Source organism: Acomys russatus, chromosome 22 (genome assembly GCF_903995435.1).
Source record: "Acomys russatus chromosome 22, mAcoRus1.1, whole genome shotgun sequence".
NCBI classification, from domain to species: Eukaryota; Metazoa; Chordata; class Mammalia; order Rodentia; family Muridae; genus Acomys; species Acomys russatus.
The window spans coordinates 39,311,891-39,328,248 of NC_067158.1; the positions used below are offsets into that span (position 1 = coordinate 39,311,891).

The following is a 16,358-nucleotide window of genomic DNA, read 5'->3' on the forward strand; positions in this document are numbered from 1 at the left end:
AGATTAGCTGAAGATGTAGAGACTTCGCTAATAGTCTTTATGTTTACTCAGGTTTAAAACTTCCAGCGAGGACACGAAGGCAATGCTGTCAAACACCAGCATGAGCATGTTTAAACACTGCACTGCTAACTTTTGAGAAACAACGACTGGCCGAACACAAGCGTCTCTCAGATGTGCTCTGGTTGGTAAAATAATAATAATAATAATAATAATAATAATAATAATAATAATAATAATAATAATAATTTCTTCATATTCTTGGAGACACACTCAGCCCATGGAATGATGAAAGCAAGAACACACCTTGCTTTTAAAGGGAGGGAGAGGCGTTTGTAAAGAAGGGAGGACTACCCTTAATGATCATAAATAGCAACACTTGCAAAGCCATTGCTTGTTTAGAATCCATGTTAAAATCTGTCACATGAGTTGGAAACTCATTTCTCCCTCGAGTCTCTGTTAGACTGTAAAATAGATAACATCAACACCCTACAGAAAACCTTCTGAGAAAGCTTGTTTCTCAGTGTCCAGACTTAAGCCATAAGGATTAGCAAATGCACATCCAGTACTCTCCGATGAGTGCATTTGCATACAAGATACAAGTGCACCCCACAACATACAAAAATAAAATCTGCTGTTATAGTTAAAAGAGGATATATATGCAAAACTGACCAAAACAACAGGGACATATACTCTGAATATAAGCTGACATATTATCAACCCTTTGTTTTCTCAGGTTTGATTCTAGATGCAAAGTGCTTCTCATAGTGTTACAGCATTCTTTGGCTGTGAAAACATCACCACAACTTGCCAAAAGTTTATTTTGTAAATTTTCCTTACCCTGAGAAACCTGCCTCTCTGCATGCCCATTCCAGAATAACATTTCTCTGTTCTTATTTCAGGTGCCTCTAACATCTGCTGAAAGAATTTTTAAATTGCAAAACAGGATTTTTACAAGTGACTGAAAAGCACTCCCTTACCTTCTAAACCTGCTTCAATCAGCCCAAACTGTTCCAATAATTTAACAAATAGCACAATGACGATCAGAACTGCTATCATTTCAAGCCCCTCCAAGTTCATGGTCAGCTAGGTCATGGTCCAGCCACAGCCACTGAGAAGCGCTCCTCACCCTGGCTTTCTTTGTAAAGCCATTAAACTACATTAAGAAGGCTACAGCTGGAGAAGGGAGGAGGAGAGCGGTGAGAGAGGAGGGAGAGGGAAAGGAGAGAGAGAGAGAGAAGAGGAGAGGAGAGGAGAAGGGAGAGAGGGAGAGAGAGAGAGAGAGAGAGAGAGAGAGAGAGAGAGAGAGAGAGAGAGAGAGAGAGAGAGAGAGAGAGAGAATTCATCCTTTTTGCTGTATCCAAGGCCAGAAGTGGCAACCGGATAAAGTCGAGCCTCTCAGAATTATCACCGTCCTTGTTATCAATCTCCCACAAGGAGACAGCCATGCGTGAAGTAGTAGCGCTCAGATCGCGGAAAACCAAGGAGGTCTTCAGGAAGGTCCGGAGCAAGCCTGGCGGGCAGCAGGAGCAGCGCCCCCAGGACTCCACACCTCATCTGCCAGTGGAATCTCAGGGCTGGTCAGTTGCCTTGGAAACAGTGGAAGCGAAGCTGGACTCCTGCTGTAGACAGGACCTGAGCACCTTGTCATGAGAAGGCAGGAAAAAGAAAAGCCTGAACCGCCCACAGTCAGTGGCAGCTTGCATTCAGCAGTTTGTGAGCGTGCTTTACTCTTCAGATAAAACAAATGTGTGTAGTTTATGCCAAGGAGGCAGAGAGGAATGGAGTGAGGCTTCCCTACCGGCATGCTTCCTTGTGGATCTATTCTTTTCAGTGAGATGCTTTATTGTGATGCTCACACGCCTTACTCATTGGACTAATATTCTGTTTGCGTGGCGACTAGTATTTCAAAGTTCGAGATGCTCATAAGTATTCACAATGTTTACTAACATTTTAGAGTTTAGCAGCTACCTCCTTTCACACGGCTTCACTTTCCAACATACCAAAAGTGCATTACCATTGTTTACCTTGCATGTTTTTTGGAAATGGTTGAAATAAATTCGCTACCATACAAAGTTTGAGAAGGAAAAATAAATGATGCAAACAGTCTTTGCAGTGTCTATGGCTTCTACCCGTCCCCTCCCCCGCAATACTGCCTAAAAGGTACATCGAGCCCAGAATGAAGAAGTGAACTGAAGGAAAACCAAAGCGCATGAAACAAACCACAACAGCAGAACCCAAAGTAGAAATTAGCTCAGACATCTTGTCAAGTCTCCTACTGTGCTGATGAGCAACCTGAGGACCAAAGAGGACAAGAGACATAGAAAGTACAGTGGGGGGGCTGGAGAGATGGCACAGGTTAAGAGTGCTACCTGCTCTTCCAGAGGTCCTGAGTTCAGTTCCCAGCAACCACATGATGGCTCACAACCATCTGTAATTTGATCTGATGCCCTCTTCTGCAAATAAAGTACTCATATACAATAAATAAATTAATTAAAAAAGACAAAAAACAAAAACAAAACAAAACAAAAAAAAGTACAGTGGGATGATTAGGAATACACACTCCAGAGCCAACAAACCTGAATTCAGGTTTCCAATCTCCTAGGTCTTAGAGACTTTATTTTGAATTGGCCTGCTTCCATATCTGCATGTATAAACTATGGGGGCATGATAACAAGACTAAGTTCGGGAGCTTGTTTTGAAAAATAACTAAAAACATTTACAGAGCAAAGGGACGTCTTCAGCGGTAGTAGCTCCTCTCTTAGTACATGGTATATTACAGGCTTTATTTATATTTCTAAGTGTGGTTAGGGTAATTCCTCTGAGACTCAGTTTTCTCACTCAAACATCCCACATGGCTTCCAACTCACACACTGAACAAAGCCTAAGTTTCTGTGTACAGCCTCCTGGTGGTGTCTTTCCACTCAGGTATCAGCCAGGGCTTGGCCCTTCATTTTTTCTGTTTTCACTCAGACTATGTACATGGTAGCCTTGTTCCTTCGCCAAAACGAATGCACGATTTCTCTACCCCTGGGGCATTGTTTATTCCATTCTGTCCATTGGTTGGCTGTAAAGAATGACACAAAGGCGAGCAAAACAAAACACACAAAACAAAATAAAACCAGTCTGCTTGTCAAGTTTCTCAGATTATTTCACGAGTACTGGAAAATCAGTACAGGATGTAATCATTTCCTCTTGTGTGCATGGTTGTTGCTACTTTTATGGCTCATATTAATTACTTGGTGTTGTCAAGCCTCAGTGTACTGTTATATAGTTGTTTGGATGTATGTTCTTTCCAGTAAAACTGAACTTTCAGGGCGCATAAATCATGACTTCATTGCTTGCCATGACAGTGTTCCACCTAGCTACAACTCCTCTTAGGGGCCCACTTCTCACTTCATAGATATTTATTAAATTATTCTAGTTTCTATGTGTTAAACATCTCCTGCATACCGGATGTTTTAGACACACTGTTTCCTGCTAGCCACTCTCAAAGTAGGTGTAATTAGACAGCATTTTCAGAGAAAACACAAAGCCTCAGAGAGATTAATAAGCAGCAGGCTTAAGGTCATAACCCTTGTAAATGGCAGGACCAAGATTCAAACTCTGGCTCATTTATTTCAGACTACTATATAGTCCTGTTATTCCACAAACCTTTTAATGCATTAGAAAATCAGACATTGGCACGAGTTCTTATTAGCTGTAGTTGAAGGTTATATTCAAAATGACTGTTCCAAACTGTTTGGTGACATTGTAATTAATCTATTAACCCCAGTAACTTTACAAGTTAAAATGTTACTGAACTAGTAGTTGAATTCATGGATCTTGCTTCCTGATGACTCACAGGAGTATTATTACTTAAACTTGCATCCTCTCTGGTTGCTGTGTCTCTGATACAATGAACTGTGCAAAGCTCACTTGATTCCCTTATAGATAAATGTCACTGGTCAGTTCCTATGTGGTCTTCTATAAAGATGATATTGTTGAGTTGAGAAAGGTTTGTATGCAGAGATCTTGTGTAAAGTACTAGAGTGGGGAAGGTCTTACTGCCCAGTCTGAGGGCCATGGTAGAAGTCCAAGGTGCTCTCTTGACTTCTCTAGACCTTTCCAGTTTCTAGTTCTTTCATAGACTTCGAGAATCTCAAACATTTGTACTAGTGCCAGAACGTTTACTACGGTCTCTTCCTGACTAAGAGATTTTATTTGGGCTTTGGCACCAAGACTCCCACCAGAGAGAAGCCCTTCCTGTCCACACAACTTTATTCAGCATACCTCTTCCTGGGGCTAGAGTCATGACCCTGTGTGTCTCTGTTACTTTCATCTAGGTCCTTTTCTTCAAGAAACATACATGTTTGTCTACTTGCTAAAATATCACTACTACAATCTCTAGAACAGTGGCTGCTATTGATAAAGGTGGGTATTTCTATCTATTGAAGTCCTACAGTGGCATCAAGTGAAGATGAGTGCCTGACACTGAAAAAGCTAGGAATCATAGAATGAAGAATCTGCCTAATACCATCTTACAAAGGATGCTGAGGGTACCTGCAACCTTCTGAGCTTTCTGTACCTCCAAATAGGATGTCTTGTTTCAAGGCATTGAAGGAACCAGCTACATCAGGTCCAGTTCCTACAATCTTTCTTTGGAGTAAGCCATGAGTGCTACAAGCTGGGATAGCTCCACTATGTTCTGTCCTGAAGGCTTAATATGAATATGATTTGTGGTTTTGCCAATGTGACCAATGAAAGCAGTATCAAGAATGAGTCCAAGGAAGTCTCCCTAACCAACATGTCTGAAATTCATTGTTATAGAAAGTGCGAAGTAGCTTGGAAATTATCTATTCCTATCCTTTAATTTTTAGCTAGAACACTGCAATATAAAAAGGAAAAGTGGCTTTGCTATACGTGTAACCTATAGCTTTAAGTTACACAGCCTGAATTCAATCTAACATTAATTCATTATGTTAGAGTCCTATATTCCTTCCTGCATCACCTTTTGTAAAGAGAAACATTAGTGCATTCAATAGACACAGAAGCGATATTGACCTCCTTCAAGGCAGAGCCAATATTGGTTCTATACAGCAGAAGGAGCACAAAGATGAGGGGTGATACTCTTTGCGAGTAATACTAAATTTGTGTGGGCCCATGATTTGCCCAGTTATAGGTTAAGCAGGTAGACTGGCCCATCCTTGAACCACTTCTGAGAAGGGTAAGATCTTCCCTGTCATCTTGTAAGAAGAGAAAAGAGCCTTTGGAGGGGTGAGAGAATTTCTCTAAATCAGAATCTAGTGAAGTGGATGGTTTAGTACTTAGTGGCATTACGTTTCACCTTAACTCCTAAAAGCAGCCAGCCATACATGCAGCATGCAATAAAAAAAAGGGGGGGGCAACGTTTTACTGTGGCCTTTTAAAATACCCCATGCCATTTGTGCATTAGTGAGATTTCAGCCATGAGAAAGTTTTATGTACCTGCAATCTGGGTGAGTTGGTGGGGTAAGGGATGGGTATGGTGTAGTATAAAGCAAAAAGGATGATGGTGGTATAGCTTTAAAAACCTATTGTGGTCCTGGAAAGAGAACTTTGTTAGTAAAATCTGAGTTTGATGGCCAGCATCCATGTCATAGAATTATTGCATGTGTCTGTAATCCCAGTGTTGGCCAGATAGAGATAGGAAGCTCCTCCCTGGGGCTTGTTTTTCTTCCCATTTATGCAAATTGGCAAGCTTTGGGTTTAGTAAGAGATATTTTTTGAACACATAATTAGACTATGATTGATAAAGACACTGTTATCTACCTCTGACTTCCACACACATGTACATACATGTGCACATACAGTTGCTCTCATCTCCAAACACACATAAACATGTACATACATGGTCACACATGTTACATTTAGCTCAGGAGATTGAAGAGCAAGAGTTGGATCAGATCTCAGCTCCAATAGAAGTCTTTCTACATGATCTATGCTTAAGAAGCTAATAGGGTGGACAAAAGACTGATGTAGGCCTTCCAGTTCAAGAAAATTTCACAATGCAACTTTTAGAAGAGCTGCTCAGAGCTCAAGATATAAGTGAGGTTATCTATGACTGTCCCCAGGAAAAAATATGAGCATGTTTAATTAATGATACTTTTATTATTGCAATTCTATCTCTGTATATCCCTATAGTGCAGTTTATTCAAAATCACCAATTACTGACACTAATAAAACTTTTTCTGCTTCATTTTCAGCTATATGGCTTTTGGAAGAATAAAAGACCAATGTTTCCTTACAAATTGAGGTGAGGCTGCCTTTGATGAACAGAGAGAGGGGGGGGGATTCTGATTAGTTTTTTTCTCTTTAAATTGAGTATGACTCTAATTATACAAGAGAAACAGTAAGACTTCTCTAAATTCCTTTTCTAGTTTGAGGAATTTATTTTCCTCCTTTAAGGCCTCTTTCATTTTTATAACCTTAGATTTGAAATATTCCTCTTCTGTGTCAGGTATGATAATATCTCTGGGGCTTACTGTGGTAGGATTGCTGGTTTCTGGTGGTGTCAAATGGCCCTAGGAATTGTTGCTTGTGTTCTTGTGGTGACCTCTTCCCATTGTGATATCTCTGGTGTTACAAAGTTTGGTGGAACTCTCATGGTCTGTGAGTTTGGGGGTAGGTATAGACAATGGGACTTTGGTTCTCACCCAAGTCAACCCCTCTGAGTTCACTCTCTGCTTTCTGGCTATTTCTGACAAAGATGGGCCAGGCAGCTGGGGAGCAGTCAGAAAGATATCCAATCAGAGAACTATTCCAGTGACCTAGCTGGCCTCCTCTGTGTAGGGGATAATGGGACTTTGGACCCATGCCCAAGTCACTTCCTTTGAATTAGTCTCCAAAATATATAAAGAACTCAAGAAACTAACACCAAAACAAATAATTCAATTAAAAATGGAGTACAGAGCTAACCAGAGAATTTTCAACAGAGAAATATTGAATGGCTGAGAAACAGCTTAAAAAATGCTCAACGTCCTTAGTCATTAGGGAAATGAGAATCTCTATGACTCTCAGATTCCACCTTGCATCCTTCAGAATGGCTAAGATAAAAAACTCAAGTGACAGCACATGCTGGCAAGGATGTGGAACAAGGGAAACAATCCTCCATTGCTGGTAGGATGGCAAACTTGAACAACCGCTTTGGAAATCAATCTGGTGCTTTCTCAGAGAATTGAGGTATAGTTCTATCTCAAGACCCAGCTATTACCACTCCGGAGCATATAATCAAAAGATGCCCTGTCACACAACAAGGGTATTTGCTCGACTATGTTCATAGCAGCAGCCAGAATCTGGAAACAGCCTAGCTGTCCCTCAACCAAAGAATGGATGAAGAAACCATAGTACATTTACACAATGAAGAATTACTCAGGTATTAAAAACAATAACATCATGACATTTTTAGACAAATGGATAGAAATAGAAAAGATCATTCTCAGTGAGGTAACCCAGACCCAGAAAGACACTCATGGTATATAGTCACTTATAAGTGGATATTTTCCCAACATAGATGTACTCTAAGAGACTCCACACAGTGGGGGACTGGCACAGTTGTTGGAAATTGCACTGAACATTGGGAGGAGAGCTGAGACTTGTATGGAAGAGTGTGAGGGGGGGCGGGATGGAAGGACCTGGAGAAGCCAGAAGCTCCACAGGGAGACCACCATGGCCAGCGGATCTGGACCCAGGGAACCAGCACAAACTGATGCAACAACCAAGGACAAAGCATGCAGGGTACCTAGACCCCTTGTTCAATGTAGCTGATGGGCAACTCATGCTCCATGTGTGTCAGGATGGGGGAGAGAGGGGACTGCTTCTGTCATGAATTCTGGTGCCTGTGATTTTATCTATTTGCTCACTGCCCCTTTGCGGGGCGGCCTCGGGCACATGGAGGAAAGGGATACAGTCTACCCTGCTGGGACCCTAATAGTCTGTGACCAAATGGTGGGTAAGGAGGCTCTTCATGAGGGGTCTAGTGGGGAAATGGAGCAGAAGAGGGAGGGAGGGTGAGAACTGGAGGGTAAGAATGAGGGGATAATAATAGGGATGTAATGTGAATACATTATAATAAAAAGTTAATAATCCCAGCACTCGGGAGGCAGAGGCAGGTGGATCGCTGTGAGTTCGAGGCCAACCTGGTCTTCAAAGTGAGTCCAGGACAGCCAAGGCTAACACAGAGAGACCCTGTCTTGAAAAAAAAAAAAAGATTTCTCAGTATTCTTGTTTCAGAGTACTTAGACTGAGCAAAAACTAAGCTTCTCTCAATATGTTCTAGATTATACACTGTTCATTAACTTATTAAATTTGTTGTCTGGGTACTATATATATGATATGGGTCATAAAAATTCTATCTATGGTATTTACATAGACTAGAATCTATTAAAATGAAATCGAGAAAGTAAATAACATATATAGAGTAACCACTCTCTAGTAGGTTAGTGAGCTAAGATATAGTCTCATATAAACCCGATGAGTATGTATCAGTATTATCTCCTTCTTATAAAGATGAAGCAAAGAGCCAAGCCCTCGGTGGGTTAGAGTAGGAACACTCGCCTGAAGATTTACATAGATCTGGCTCCAGAGATCACAAGCTGATGTTGCGCTGGATGGAGCTACTAGCAACTGCAGCCCAAAGCAGCAGCATGTAAACACCCTTAAGGGAGCCTAGAAAGTACCACCAGAAAAGGAGAGCCAGTATAGAGGTTAATGCCACTGAAAGAGGGAAGACTAGACCCAAAGCCCGATGTACAGAAACACCTGATGGTTTACTGGTTGGCTGGGTTGGTGCATGGAAAGGGTAATTTATATTACATGAGCAGCGGAGAAGAAAATTAGACTTGCTAGAGAATTTACCCTGTGCCTGAAAAAGTTAATGCCATCCAGACTCCTTGCCTACATGATCTCTGGAAGCTTTTCTTCCCACTTATCAGGCCATGTCCCTTTCTGCCACACAGACTGATCATAAGTGGGTACATGCTTGATCGAAGAGAAGCAGTGCTAATGTTTTTTTCACTGATCAAATATATAATTTATTTGATCCTACAAAACAAACTAAAACAAATCCACCTAAGACCTTAAATTAGTCATTTATTTCAATATTTTGAAGAAAGAGATAGTGGTCCATGTTTATGGAATACGCAGTAGGGTGAGGAGGATGTTGGAGTTCCAGGGGCTTCTCTGCTACTTTAGAGCCCTGTGACTGTGCAGTGAGTGATGGAAAGCACGCGGCATAGGGACTGCCGCATTGTAAGTGCTCAATAAAGGGTGGTCATGATTTTACCGTTTATTGAACCATTTTATACCCTGGTTGCTCTTCTAATTGCGTTATGTGATCTATCTCAAGTAATCCATATAACTTAATGAGCTGAGCACTAGCACTATTCCCAACTATTTACTGTGTAAATAAAGAAGGAGGTATCATTAATGGAGTTGGGACTCTAAAGAAAACATCTTGCTTACTATGATAGCTCATAAGATTTACCATCATCTCCAACAAAGTCATATGAGAAAAATTCGCATTGTCACACACAAACATTAGATGTGGTTGGCATTAAATGGGTAAAGAGATGGGAGAACCCACGGAAAACAGGATGTGCTAGCACAATTTGCAATTCCAGTATTCCTATATTGAAACGGAAGTGAAGAAACCCTGGAAGAAACCCATGAATCATCTATCCTGGCTTAAAGAACAGAAAACAACAGAGACACTTTGTCTCAATCAGGGTGAAAGACAAGGACTGATACAAGAGAATATTATAGGACCTTTGTAAAGAGCCATAGAACATATGTGGCTAGATTCACATGTCCACCAACAGGTAACATACACAACAGAGAGATTAAGGCCCTGAGTTGCCATAGTTCATTTTCCACTTTGCATGACTAGATCACATCCTCCAGGAAGGGGAAGCAGTCACACTATGCCCAGGTTTCAATAGGCTGCCTTGTCCTGAAGAACCAGCACAGTGACAGAGACCCAAAGGCCTGTCACTTAGTGATCCTTTATTGCAATGAAGGGAGATGGGAACAATGTAACCAGAGCAAAAATAATGCATTGGCAAAAGAGAACTGACCTGATTTAAATGAGAGTAAAATATATGCTAGAATGGATCAGCATGACATAGGGATCTTTCTAAGTATGAATCTGCAGATTGTTCCCATGATCTCCGAGTTTGTTGGTCTTATTTAGAGTCTGTATATCTCCATTTTGTCACTTTTAAAGGCAGGAACTCTATAGGCCATGCCATGAGAACCACTGCATTAAATTCTGAAAAATCCTCAACTATATAAACAACATGCCTCCATGGTGATTTTCTCCCAGAGCTTATCAAAACGTAGCAGCGTCAAACATATTGCAAAGACACTATAGTTAAAAATAGGTTGGAAATAGACCTCCCATTAGTTTCTCAAACATCTCCTGGAACGTTTTGCTCATTGTCATAGAGAAAAGCTTTTTAAGGCACATTTATAAACTAATGTAAGTTTTCTTTTCATGCTTAAAGGCATTATTGATGATTTGATCCCTCTATTCATGAAAGATTTATGTCACTAATGAGCTTCTCACTAATAAGCTTTAGATGCAAAATTTAATAAAAATAGAAACTATAGAATGAGTGGTTTTTGCCTCGTTCCATAACCTATTTCCCAGCTTGGGTCTGTCTCTGGTACATTCATACTTTATATTAGAATGTTATTAGTTAATTGACAGCCAGTACTGGTGCCTAGGCACCTTATATATTAATTTACTCACCAAGCATAGTGAACAAAACACAATCAATGGATGCAAAGATTTGTAATAGTGATGCTGATGTAGACAGAATAGATACTTCTCTTTTAGAACTAATAAAAAACAAACCAGCAGCCACAGTGACCCCATCGCCATTATCCCACAAGGGCTAATCTTTATCTAAATCAATGCAATAAAAGTAACAAAAGTTATCTGATGCATAATTCATTTATTATGAACTCATGTCAGACTCAAATAATTGAAGCACGATTATTTATGGGACTGTTAAACCCAGGGAAAATTTGTATAAACTTTAGCTTTGCTTAATGGCTGAGTTGCAAATATATATTTTTGTCAAATTTCATTTCAAATATTGTCCCTTCCAAATAATTATTCCTCATTACAGTTGTCATGGCATTCTTCCTCCTAGTAATAGGGTATAAAATCGTTTTTTCTTTTATAGTAGCCAAGAAATACAAAATATGAAGGTAATATATAAGAATCCTCATGACACTCATGTTGCTTATAACTTGTAGTTTAATTACTAACAACTCTAACTTAATCACTTGTTAATAATCTCAGTTTCATCAGGAATATTTCAAATGTAATAACCATGAAAATTGTATCAAGCGACAATTAAATTTGAATAATAATCAAGTATATATTTTATTTGAGAAACATATACAAGTGGTGGCATTAATAAGGCCACAGTGAATATAAAACATGTCATCAAGGTAAAGAAAACAGACTGGATGTATTAAAGGATATGCTTTATGGGTGAACCATATGGCATATACCTAAAGTTAAGCACATATTAAAATGCTTTTGGAAAGTCATTAAGAGAAACCAGTCGGGGATCCACTGGTGTGTAAACAATAATTACACTTCTCTCAGTCATCATATAGTCATACTTTGTTTCTATATTTATTTAATTTTTATTTACTTTTAAAAGTTAACATACAATCAGTGGTTATTCCTTCGCCATTTTTATGCATGTAAGTAATTACACTTTATTATTTCTAAACCACAAAGGCATATCTTAATGAACACATCATTAAGTGATTTTTGTCCATTCAGGAATACCATAGAACATACTGACACAAGGACAGAATGAAGCTCAGTTGGTAAGGTGCTTATCTAGCACACTGAAGTCCTTGGTCTGATTCCCAACATCCAATAAGTCTGGTGTTCTGGTACCCACAGGAATGGAAGCAAGACAATGTAATGTCCAAGGTCACTTTCAGCCAGTCTGACCTACTAAAGAGTCAAATGGCAGATGACAACCAGAGAATATGGCCTCAGTGTGGTCCCATGAAGCATGCCAGAGATAAGCTAACATCAACTGCACAACGTTCCTAGTGATTTAACAGGACATACTCTTTTTTTGGAAATGATTGTTAAGAAAAGCATGGAGTTTAAGAAGAGATGGCTCAATGTGTACTGATGCCAGCAGCCAAAACTGATGTCCTGGATTCAAGACCCAGGGCTCACATGTAGAATGACAGAACACATAACTGCATGATGCCTCTGATAACATGTGTTCTATGGTATACACATGCATGCATACACACCGATGTATACACAAAAATAAACTCTAATAACAATTTAAAGTAAACAATAAAATACTAATACAACGATAAAAGATATAGTTATAATGATATCTTTACACCAATCACTATTAAGCATTTGTATACTAAGCATACCTATATTTGATATACTTTTCTATGACTGGAAATTCATTAAAGAGACAGGTTTACGTGTAGCAGCTTTAGAAGAGCTATGATGTCACAAGGCAACAGACATTCTTCATCTCTATTTCAGTCTTGAGAGTTACCATTGTGGATGAATCCCATCACTTACTGAACCTTCACCATGCAGCACATAACTGTAGTGTTGTGTTAAAGCTTCCTTCTGCTGCATAACCGGCCATCATACATGAGTGACTTACAGAGCCACACATGTGAGATTGCATTTTTCATGGGTGAAGGATCTGGGAAAGTTGAATTTCCTAGTCAGTCATGTATCAAAAATACACACTGTGAATAAAGTCCTGGGCCCTCATCTGATATCACTGTTTACTTTGTCAACGAAAACCTCACTGCTCTGTGTTTGTATGTATGAGGTCTGCATTTCCTTGCTGGGTATTGGCTAGGGACCAGACCACCTTCTAGATGATCCTCTTGACTTATGTACTCTCCAGAGTATGGCAAATCTACTGGTTCAATGCAAGTGGCAAAAATCTCTCCCAAGTTTTGCCACTTCCTGTCCACAGGTCAGGGCGTTCTCGTCAGGTCAGAATCAACTGTGCTACCCTACATTTTGGGTAAATCAAAGGATTAGGGACCTGAGATGAATTTGTGGAATTCCTTCTGCCATGCATAGTGCTACTCTAACACAGTCACAATCCCCACTCACACCGAAGGAATAGGTATCACACAGTGTTTACACCACGAGACCATAGTAGCATTCTAGTTAGTGACATCTATTTCTGATGGCACTGCCAAGTGGTATGTCATGTGCTCTATGGCTGTAGAATATAAAGAAAAACATTTTTAAACATATGCTTTAAAAAATGATGCAAAGAAAGCAAACAAAGCAAAACAAAAAATGAAAAACAAACAAACACATCAGAGAGGAGGACGAGAAGACAGCTTTATAGCTATTGAGATATGGCCGCTGAATTCATAACAAACAACAATAGAAAGATATCAAATCCTCCAATGGAGACTGCCATCAACCAGTCATGACACAGAGAGGATAATGGTTGACAAAAGGTATCAGCAGCCTACTAGCTCATCCTGGTACTAGAACTCTCATTGACCAGCTAGTTTTGTTCACCGATATATTGTAAATGGAAGGAACTACCTGGAAGAGAGTGAGGAATGATATGAGACTCCAGTACTTCTGAGAGTCACCTGGTTTTAACATTTTTTTGTATCCTTTGATGTAACAGTCACAGTGGTTCGGCTGTCACTATAGTAATGGCCTGCCTAATGGGTACCCCCTTTACATAATCTAAATCCTAGTTGGATGCTTCATTGTCTCAGTAGCCTCTTAGAAATATCACCTCTTAGCCTTAATCATATTACCTACATATCACAGAAGGTTTCAGTCATTATTGGATTGGTATATAGTCAATATATTCATGCCATACACAATACACAATAAGCTGATAACATTCTAACTAGTGTTAACTTTGTCTGAGGTAGTCATTATGGTTACCTTGTTCTCAAACTGTGCCTAGAATCTTATGATATGTTTGATTCCCTCAGTACCTGACTATAAGGTTCTATAAAAGCTTCATCTCACTCTGTGCCTGACCCTCAGTATGCATTTGTGTGAGTGATAGGAACATGTCATTCTATCATTCCAGTTTTCAATCATATCTAAGTCACTCTGGGATAAAAATTCAAAAATCAATGAGAATCACTGAATAGTACTCCTGGCCTTCTGAATGGCTTTCTAGCCCCACCGTCTGAGAATTACCTGCCATTGAAACATCAGCTTAACTATTTCTATTCCTGTATATTCTTTCTATCAATCATAATTGCATTACTTCCACTGTTTAATAGTTTTAACCACTGTCCCTTCAAAATAAATGAACTGGTTGTCATAATATCCTCTCTACAATATCATGAGCCCATAGAGGCAGGAATTACACATATATATATATATATATATATATATATATATATATATATATGTATATATATATATATATATTCAAATATACATGTATCATACATATACATACATACATATACATCATATATATATATCTTAATTTGGTATTTATGTAGGTGGCTAGAACATATTATTTAATCAGAAAATATTTCTGCTTATAGGTAACCTATGGAACAATGAAACTGGGAAAAAGTGAGTAATACCTGTCTGAGGGATTAAGAAATATTTAAACATGATAAGCAGCTAAGGAAATCATCATATCTAGCTATCAAAATCAAATATTTAATTTTCCCATGAAGCATTATGTCCTCCTAAAACAATATAAATGGCACCAGACATTCATGTTTGCACTCTGGTATGACTTTTTTTTTTTAGCAATTTTGTGTATGATAAATAAGACCTTTGATCTCCAGGGAACTTAGACCATCATGGCACTAATTTATAGAAAGGGAAATGCTATGAATTAGTTTGTCAGTAAGTTCAGAAGGATGACCAATAGAAAAGCCACCTGAATCAGAGAACTCATATGTATCAGAGCCCATACTAAATATTCTAAAGCAATTTTAATCTACATATTATACTTTTTCTTCTCATTTCTATTTAGTGTTTATTGTGTTTAATGTGAATATGTATTATATTCAAATGATAATTTAGTCATTATTCAATGACAGATTAATTCTTCTAAATTGTTATTATCAACATCATCACCATCATCACTACAATAATTGATTTTGTTTTGTTTGATACAGAGATTTTGTATGTAATCTACTAGGTCTTACACACCTGGTCCATCTGGCTCACCCTCATAGGTGCTGGGATTTCAGTTATGTATCACTGTGCCCTGCTTTCCTTTTATATGATCAAATCAAGCTTCCACAAGTCAGTCCTGAGAATGACCAAATCAAAGTTTCCTCTATCTCATTTCCTAAGGACACCCCCCACCTTAAAGTGATATTATCACAGGGAACATCAATTTGCTCTTATGAGCTTCTTTGGACTTCACAATTCTTGAGGGGATATTTAAGAGATGTTAGGAAAGTAGTTTAAAATTATTGCAAACTGAGTATGCTTGACATTAGAAAGAAGAAAATATTATCAGCCTCTCTGGATTATGGAGTTTTTAAAATTGGCTTAAAAATAGTTTGGAGTTGATCAAACTTTCAGTTCAGATATCAGCTCCTCTTTATACAGTTTGAAAATGTCTGATAAGTTTAATATAGGCTCAATTAATATATTTATATTAATACAGGAATCAGCCTGAATAATTAATATTAAACCATTAACGTATGTTTGCTATTTAGCATGTACAAAGCACTTTTAGTCAAGTTTATTTTGTTCCTTGAAAAAAAAGGGACAATAATTTGCTGAAAAATCAAATAGCTGAACATGTACTTATACCAATTAGAATTGTATTTATTTTAATAACTAAACAATATGAAAAAGCTAGAAAATGAGGGCATATTTCTCTTGTACACAACAATGACAAGATATGGCTATACAAAATATAAGGTAAAGTGTGTGTTTAAAATTGGTTCATGTGCATCAAAAGAGCCTTTCACAAACAGAGGCCATGGTTGGGAGTTATGCTTTGGTTCCAAAGCAGCCATCTTTCAACATGTTAGAACCTGAGTTTTGGGAAGAGTCTATTACTACCACTTACAAACTCTCATTCCTCACCTGCTATAGTACACATCAGGATGTCTTTGGATCAAATTTTAAAACGTCTGTACCAGTGAGAGCAACAGCAGGTGGAATTTTCAGTGCCCTGCCCTGTTTAGCAAGCTCCTCTGAAAATAGCGGTTGATTTCCAGCATTTGTGTATCCCTGGGGATTTGATAAGTATCTTGGCATCTTTTTGAGCTTCACATAGCACCTTTCCTCTTCTACGTGGTCGAAAAGAAACATGAATGGATCCCTGAAGCTTGATGTAGCT

The 16,358-nt window shown here is 38.8% G+C and overlaps 1 protein-coding gene across 3 annotated transcripts in view; it reads right to left on the bottom strand.

The window, feature by feature from the left end:
- Window positions 1–16,358, bottom strand: part of Kcnip4 (potassium voltage-gated channel interacting protein 4) — a 1,056,025-nt gene that overhangs the window by 440,471 nt on the left and 599,196 nt on the right. Inside the window, exon 1 of one of the 3 annotated variants that reach the window (XM_051165121.1) lies at window positions 978–1,202. The exons of the other annotated variants lie outside the window; for them this stretch is intronic. Within the exon in view, the coding sequence (XP_051021078.1) occupies window positions 978–1,077 (100 nt within the window). The 5' untranslated portion in view covers window positions 1,078–1,202. Of the gene's footprint in view, window positions 1–977; window positions 1,203–16,358 lie in introns of those variants that run through there. 3 annotated transcript variants of the gene reach the window in all.